General features: G+C 35.9%; 1 protein-coding gene across 1 annotated transcript; it reads right to left on the reverse strand.

Annotated features, from left to right (window-relative positions):
- Positions 1 to 656: 656 nt before the first annotated feature.
- Positions 657 to 7,562, reverse strand: LOC142357095 (uncharacterized; the record flags this gene model as incomplete). Its single annotated transcript, XM_075408797.1, has 2 exons — positions 657 to 891; positions 7,340 to 7,562. Coding segments are annotated over 2 exons (429 nt in total), but the record flags the coding sequence as incomplete, so codon positions are not given.
- Between the last annotated feature and the right edge of the window lie 1,290 nt (positions 7,563 to 8,852).

The raw sequence follows: 8,852 nt of genomic DNA on the forward strand, positions 1-8,852 counted from the left end.
CTGAAATATATATTACCCTCAAGTGATAGCATATCGTTTCAAACATTGCGTCTGAATGCCATTATAATGACCTACCTGTAAACTAAATTTCATGAAAACAACAGACATAAAAAACACAATTTTTTCCCAAGTGAAAAATGTAAAAAAATGCATGACATCGGGAGTTTATATTAAACTAGGAACATGCATTTACAGTTAAGTGAAGGAAAGAAGTTTAGGTAAAAACAAAATTCATCAATCTTCCCCGAACTGGAATTCAAGATTTAAGCAGCACTGAAAACGTCTCATTGCAAGTCTTGAATCAGTACTGTATCAATGCTTTGATCCTGTCACTTTTTAGACTCGGCACCTCTCTAATCAAATCTTAAGACTTAACAAGTCTTAAGACTTGAAGTAAGATGTGACCACTACTGATGTATTTCAATGGCTAAGTATTGATCAAGACTTGAAACCCGTTCCTTGTTCGAACAGTTAACTTGTTCGTTCTCCTTCCTCAAGTAATGGCGCTGCAATTTCAATTAAAAATTTATGAAAATTTATTTTGATGATGATCTATAAATCTGTTAAATTGTCATCAAGCAGTCACCAAAGAGAATTCCTAATAGCTCGAGAAATTTATAGGTTTTTTTAATTTTTTATCGTCCTGGAATGAAAATGTTGCTTTTTTACGTGTCACTTCTGAATATCATTGATATTCGTATCCGTACACCTCGACTTGACACAGGGCAAGATGTTCATTGTTTCCCTCCGAGTAGATTGCAATACTGTCCCCCGTGTACCCGCATCTCACTGTCCTCAGTTCAGTCCCACCCGAGTAGTCGAGTGCCTCGCAGAAGTCAGACTCACAGAACTTGCCGAGGCACACTTTCACAGTGATCTGATCTCCACCGTCTAAATTCAAAGATCATTATAATCACGTTTCTTTGGCCATTTGCAAGCGTTTTCCCGGCTATTTTTAACGTTTTTCCGATTATTTTTGACGTTCCTTCGGCCGTTTTTAGGCATTTTCCCGGGTATTTTAGACGTTTTTTTTGGATTTTTTGAACGCTTTTGGACCTTTTTTGCCTTCCAAGGCGCGGATTAAGACATGCCAAGTCTTTGCCAAGTCTGGGAAGTCTTAAATGTGTTGTGATCATAGCTCTGTATCATTACTGATACCTAGACTTGCAATTAGAGTTGCCCAGTACTGATATTGACTTGGCGTTAAGTACTGGTATTGTTCTCAGTTGGGATGCAAGACATACAGTCTGGAGGCCTCGACTTAATTACTAGTTCTACTGGGTTCTGGACGGAAAAAGGTCCTTTTTCTTTTCCTTTTTATTAAGCACAAATAATAATTTTTTCGCTTGCGAGAAACTTGAAAACTAGCCAAGTGGCTTCATATCGATCTCGAGGGAGCTTTCTTTTCAAGTTATGTTTAATCATAGCCGGCCAAATTCCAGACGCTTTATTGTCCGGCCAAATTCAGGGCACTTTTTTTGTCAAGCCAAAGTCGATGACGTCAAGCTAAGTTGAGACAAATTCTTTTCATACAAAAAATCTGCCGGAGACAGTCTTTTAATAGTTCCGGGTTTAGACTAGGGCATGCTTGATTAAACAATGGCTCCAGAAGACAATTTAACGTTATTAACATTATCAAACGCCCTTGTTCGACCGATATTTATTATGATAAGATCATGCTGACCTCATAGAAAACCGTTAGTTCCACTTTAACTATCATGCTGGGCCGTGTTTTTAGAGTAAAAGTTAACGAGCTATCCCCCCCCCCCGCCACACACACACACTCCCCGGGATTAAACTTTTACAGACATATCATATGTGGAGTAGTCAGTCGATTTGTTGATAATAATGAATCCCAAGGTGCAGTATTTAAAAGCATCAACCAAAACAGGTGCAACCAATAATTCTAAGTCAGTTTTTGTTAAATTCATAGTTATAGACCCAGATCAAAATGATATCGAAACAAATTCAATTCAATGCAAAAGAATTGACTTCGCACGCAATTGGGCTTCTTCACTGCCACCCGAATCGAGGTTCGAATAATGTAAGATTAGCGTTGAATAGCGGTCAAAAAAAAACTTTTTTCACCGCAAAGCGCCCGCATCTTTTAGCGTTGAATGCGGTGAAGTTTTGTAAGATTAGCGCTGAAATTAGCGGTGATTTTTTGTATTTGCGATTTTTAGCGGTGAATTTTTTTCACCGCATAAGCGGTGAAAAAAATTTCTTCACCGCTTAAAAGTTTTTTTTCACCGCATTGATCACATTGAGCGCAAATCTTACATTTTTAGTCAAATTCACCGAAAATCTTACATCTTGTAGGGATTGTTAGTGGTGATATCTCGACGCGGGCAATATTGAATTTAAACTTTATTATTATCCAAACTTTTAGAGGCGTGATAGCCGAGAGGTAAGGTGTGTGGTTGACACGCCAATGATTGAGAGTTCAATCCCCTGCCTCCGTGAAGCTGTCTGTGTGAGGATGAAATCTTACTTAACTATAGCTTCAGGTTGACCATAGGCTGAGCAATGTTGGCTGCAATGATGGTACCACGTGAAAGTTTCAGACGCAAAAAAAGTGGCTATAGTCACCAAAAAAATGAGCAATGCTGCTCATGAAAAGATCAGTCTGAAATGTGGGGAATAATAAGACAAAGGGCAGCTGAAAACAGGCTACTGTAGGCCTAATGCTGTTCCACTGCGATTACGCAGAAACCACAATTATTAATTATTATTATTAGAGATATTATGAAGCATTTTTGATGCCCTGTCCTCTGTTTCTTTGTTCGGTTTGGTACTGGAAGCTGTGACTGTATTGGCAAAACAAAAAAGAAAGCACTATCTCTATAAACTGTGTGAAATCTGAAAAACGACTGATGGAGGCCACGCCGTCATTCGATGATCCGAGATCAACAACCATGATCAACAGCTGCAAACTAACGGTTTATTCAAACGCATGTTGGTTGCAAAACAAAATCTAGTGAACGAAAGTTTCAAAAAGGGTTTTCTTGATTCAGTGTTGGGGGTGGAAGCAGAGTTTTTTTGACCTGCGATGCAATGGTTGGAACCATGCAAGAGGAGGAAAAATATGACAAAATGAACTTTTGTGTCAGATTTAGATCGTTTACCTTATCAAAGTCAAATACGCGGTCAATACAAGTCGAGGTGTCCGACAAGATTGACCTCTAATCAGAGCCAAGTGAAGCGCACTGGATGTGTTTTCAGACCAAAATTTCAAGGTTTAAATAGGATCAAGCGTACAAAAGTATGGGCAGTTGTGTTATTTAGACTGATCAGAGGAATTTTTTATCTGTGATTTTATGATCGAATGTCATTTTGTTCTCAGGAAGGTCTGATAAGAGGTTTATTCTGTCCAGAAACGGTCTGATCGTTTTTTTTTCGGGTGTGGGTGATTATTTGTAGAGATGATTTCAAGCGTACAAAGTATGAACAGAAAAAATTGACTTGAAGAACTGCATTTTCTTTTCTCATCTGGATTAAGTACTGACTATAACGAAGAAACAAGTTAAAAACTACAGGAAAATTGAGTCAAAACTAATAAGGAGCACTAATTAACAAAGTGTTTCATCAAAAGCTGTTCAATTTGGAGCGAGATACTTTAAAGCCCAAATTTGAACACGCCTGCAAATGGTTTTTGTCCATTTTTTTCTCTGTTAACTCTCCACATTATGCTACATTTGTTTGATATGAAAAGCGATGTCGAGTTAGTTTTTGTATAGAAAAGCTTAACTAAACTATAGTGGGTCGTTATGCTAGGCATAAAAAACTGGGTCATTGCAACTCTGCTGGGTTCATTAGGATTACATCTATCTTTGTAATAAAACTCGCCCTACACACTTTGGAAATGAGGGAAAATGTAGTGCCATATGTTTAAGTTACAGAAGTTCCCGGGCCAAAGATTTCCCTGAAAAATAACGGGGAAAAGAGTCTAAAGAGTGTAAAAAAAACACCCATATTTCTCCGCTTATTTCAGGCTGTAATAGTGTAATTACAAGAGTGTAATTTTAAAAAATAAACGTCGAAGGAGGCTGTGAGGCTTGATCTCCCGACCTTCCCTATGTCCAACATGTTCCTTTAGCGTTTTGCGTCCACCATTGCGGCAACTCCTACAATGCTTTAAAGTTTAATTTTGGCTATAATGGTAATTCTATAAGAGTGTAATTGTTTATCAGTCCACTCTAAATTACACTCTTTGCAAAGAGTGTAAAACGAGTGGATAAAAGAGTGTAAATACAGTGTAATTTTTTTAAATTACACTCTTACAAACTTTTCCTTGATAAATAGGAAAAGAATTTGCATTACACTCTAATCCAAGCTGAATAGGGGTGGATTAAGGGTGGAACATCTTCCCGGGTTCCTGTACTAACAGCCTGTGGCATACTTGCCTCAAACATTACTTTGCCTTAAACTTAACACTTGAAGAGTGTCTTTTTAGCTAGTTACGGTCTCTGCAAGTTTAGAGTTTGTTGTTAAGTTTCTGGTTTTCTGAATTTCATGTTTAATCTCGCATAAGTGTTTTAGAGTAAGCTCTGGACATTTTCACTGACATCAAGCGCATTTAAACAATTTATACTTTAGAGACAATAACTAACTGAATGACGCTTCGAGATATGATCATTCATATTGGATAGTAGAATAATGAAAAAAAAGTTATTCCTAAAAGTTTGGATGTTCAATGACAACGAAAAAATACATGAGGTTTTGAGAATTTTTCAGTATTTGGCTTCGAAACAATTCACCAACGTCTGCTTTGATGCGTTGCGTATCTTCGATACGATTGGCAATGAAAGACTTGGTATAATTGTTCTCAAAACATAAACAAAACCGGGTTGTTTTTTGTTTCTGCTCTCAGAGAACACCGGTAAGACTTCTTATAAAGAACTAATCTAGATTTTTTTTGGATATCGGCCATAAGACAGCTAGCTTGTTAATTTTTAATTGCAAATAGTCGAAACAATCCACTATTTTGAATGTCTACACATACTTATTGCCTTTTCCTTAATTTATCTTCTCTATTTTATTCCAAAAATGTTCAGACCTGGAGAGCTTGTTCAGAACTATGCCTTGCTTGAAATTTTGGAGCCACAAAATCCTTTTGTTGAAAAACGACAGTTTAAACTTTTATGTATGTTTCATAATGGACAACACAGAAACTCATTTCCGCTTTGAAAGACAGGCGCAACAATGGAAGGCAAAAAAAACAGTTAAGTTTGAAATTCGCGAGGTTGGTAATAACAGTGTTGGGTTTTCACATCTATTCAGGTTGCTTCACCTCACAATAAAGTTTTTATCTGACCCCAAATTATCCATTTGAAAAATTTTTTGGGAGAAATATCATGATTAGTGCCCCAAGTCTCCAATTTTTCTGATTCTTGCTTATACATTTTTGATTGTGTATTTCTCCAGTTAAATTGGATGGCAAAATTTGTGAATTTGTTATTCGTAAATATCTCTTTATTTTGCGTTTATCCAACAGTTATGATGTAGGAAGTTCTTTTCCATCCAATTACTTAGAAATGAAAAAAATTAATTTTGCATATCACAATGGACTAATCTCTCTGTCCGTATAGGGAATACAGCATGGACTTCTCTGTTATTGATTAAATGCTTCCCAACGTTTTCATTGTCTGATCCGCAGAAAAATATTTGTGATGAGAAACAGTTTTAGAAGTCCTCGGGTCGAGGTCTCACCGCTAAAAAATGCTAAAAGATGTAAGACTTGCGGTAAATTTGAGTAAAAAGTGTAGGATTTGCGCTCAATGCGATGACTGCGGTGAAAAAAAAAATTTTTCACCGCTCCTGGCACAATGCGGTAAAAAAAGTTTTTCAGCCTTACCTGCAAAATGCGGTGAAAAAAAATGTCAACGCTAAAGGCAGAATCCGGTGAAAAAAAATTTCACCGCTGAAATCCCAAATCTGACATTCACCGCTAATTCCAACGCTTATCTTTAATCCATAGGAAATATCATTGACGTAGGTGACAGATGCCGCAGTGGAATAGGAAATTATTGACATGCGGGAGGAGAGAGGGTCGTAAAAAATCTGGTGAATGCGGTGAAAAAAATTTCACCGGTAAAAATGGCAAAAAAATCTATCAAAAATTCACCGCATTCAACGCTAAAAGATGCTTTGGATGCTTTGCGGTTAAAATTTTTTCTTCACCCTATTCTAGAAATTTTAGATTTCAAATCGGATGACATCGTCGCTATGTTCGGTTTGCGTCAGACAAAAGCTACGATAGCCAACGCCTTTTTCCCTATGGTATCGTTGTTATGTTCAAAGCCATCGTTATGTTCGATATAAAATCAACAAGTGAGAAAATAATCTCCTTTTTATCATATCAAAGCGCACCGTTATGAACCTAATCTTAATTAATTTTCAACTATGGTATCGTCGCTATGTTCAACTATTTAATCTTCAAATCCTATTTGTTCAATTAGTTTTGTCAAAGGACTGAAGAAAAAAATCCAATAAGTTTGCACAGCCCTGCAAGAGAAATGTTTTTTTTTCAGCCAGAAGTAGGATTGAAAAACTGATAACTCAAAAACTGAAAACTGCAAACAGATAACTCATAGTTTGCTTGGAAACATGAGATGATATCTTTCATTTCAAACAAAACTTACTGAAGAATTTTTAAGATTTTGGAAGGAACATGCCAAAGCTTTCTACGTTCTAATTAAAACCGAGCATACTGAACTCTTTTTACGTATAAGTTGGTGGTACCGAAGAAACTGAACATTCTGAAGCGTTCCTATCGTTGAAAGTGATTATAGCCAAGATTATTAATGATTTTCTGTCATTTTGTTTGATATTCCGGATCAGTTTTTTCAATGTTACTGTGTCTGAATCTTGATTTGTTTTCAAAACAAGAGCGCATAAGAGTTGAGAAGTTCCAATACTTTATGGTTTAGTACGGACAAACTTCAATTGGTGTGTGACCTCAATCAGGATAATCAGAACTCCCCCCTTATAGGAGTCAGTGCCCCCAATCAACAGATTTAACTAATGTTACTCTAATTTATGATAATTTGAGACCATACTACCAACATAATAACAATTACCTTGTTTCTAATTGTATAATTTTTTATATTCTTAACTAATTAGCTGTACCAACCAATTAGTATAATCTCTCTTTTGTCGTCATATCCCACACTGTAAGGCCCTTTTCACGTGCCTTTTTCGCAACTACAGAGACCTTTTTGAAAACTTTTTGTGCAATTAAAGAGGTAAAGTGGAACAAATGGTCTAATTTATTTGGCAAGGGGATTGGTTAATATAATGCCAAATTTTAATAGTTTCAGATTATATCTAGATAACTTACAGTTAAGAGGAAATGACAGTTTGACCATCTGGACATAGGAGTAAGACCACTGCAGTTCAAAAGAGACCAACTTTGTGTGTTTAGTTGAATAGTGTAGGAAGCATTCTTCATTTCCACCCCTTATTGTGGAATCCAGCTCTGATCCACTTGAGGGCAGTTCTATTACGAGAATTGTTTCCCAGTTGTTCTCTCCCTTCCACGTGGACAAAAGTTGTTTAATTTCCTATGATTATCTCGAAAAACAAATTATTTTTTACAGACAGCAAAGGCTTAATTCTCTAATAAGAATCTGTAGTAGGCATTACCGAAATTCAATGTGGCCAAAGTCCAAAAATGTAAACTTCAAAAAATTTTGCGGTTTGTGGTATTGACTGACCAAAACGTGTCAGCATCTTTCACGATTCATATACATTTTCAACAATAGAATTTAATTTCGTAAAACGTGGAAATAATTATTTATATCGTGAAAATGGCTGACGCGTCGTTTGAGCTCAGACAAGTTTTGCTGTCCTACAGGGGTTCGTGGGCAATGCTTACAAATCTAATCTTTCGTAAGTAGAATTCATGTGAAATCTACTTACTACATTAGTTGAACAGATTAAAGCGTAACTTTGTATATAAGCACTTTTATAATTTTCTGTAAACTAAAATTCACAATATAAGCGTAGCTTGCGAGCGTGAAAATTGTGTTAAATTGAACAAGTTGAAAAAAAAATTAATCTATGACATAATTTTGTCTCTTAGACTGAACTAAAGTTAGAATTAGTCTAGATTAATTTTACAAACTTTCCTCATGAACAATGAATTAATAATAAATCACTTTAAAAAGTGAGCTCAACTGCCCGGGTCACCACTTCTTAGTAGTCATACAAGGATCGTATATGATATCATACAAATCATAACGTATTTCCTAGTATGATCCTTGTATGACTACTAAGAAATCATATATGACTACTAGGAAATCATATATGAACCTTGTATGACTACAAAGAAATCATATATGATCCTAGTATGAATACCAAGAATCATACATCTTTTTTTGATAAATTTTTAACCATTTACGTCTTTTAAAAATTTCATTCGGCAAGGACTCACTTATGTGATTCCCCGGCATCACTTTGTGATCCGCCAAAGACCCAAACGTACAATATCATTTGCAAAGTTGGGCACTCAAATAAAGAGTAAGTCCAAATTGATAGATGAGGTTCTGATGTTCTCTGAAGCCAGCTTATACCTTTAAATGTTCATTTAAAAAAACATTTGAAGAAGTTTTGCAGATAACCCAAAATACGTTTTCTGAATATATTTAACGCGGAAAATTCATCCTTTAGCCCACACAAAGAATCAAATGTGCAATGCATTTGCGATATAATAATTTATTATGTCCTCTGGCTACATTATACGGGAATTTGTGGAACCAGTATTTTATGTGTCATATATGACCTTGTATTTCCAAGAAATTTTTTCAGCATCAAAAGAAAATGAAAAATATACAGTTTTTCTGCTTTGAATT

This window comes from Convolutriloba macropyga, unplaced genomic scaffold (assembly GCF_964194025.1).
Source record: "Convolutriloba macropyga unplaced genomic scaffold, txConMacr16.3 SCAFFOLD_6026, whole genome shotgun sequence".
Classification (NCBI taxonomy): Eukaryota; Metazoa; Xenacoelomorpha; order Acoela; family Convolutidae; genus Convolutriloba; species Convolutriloba macropyga.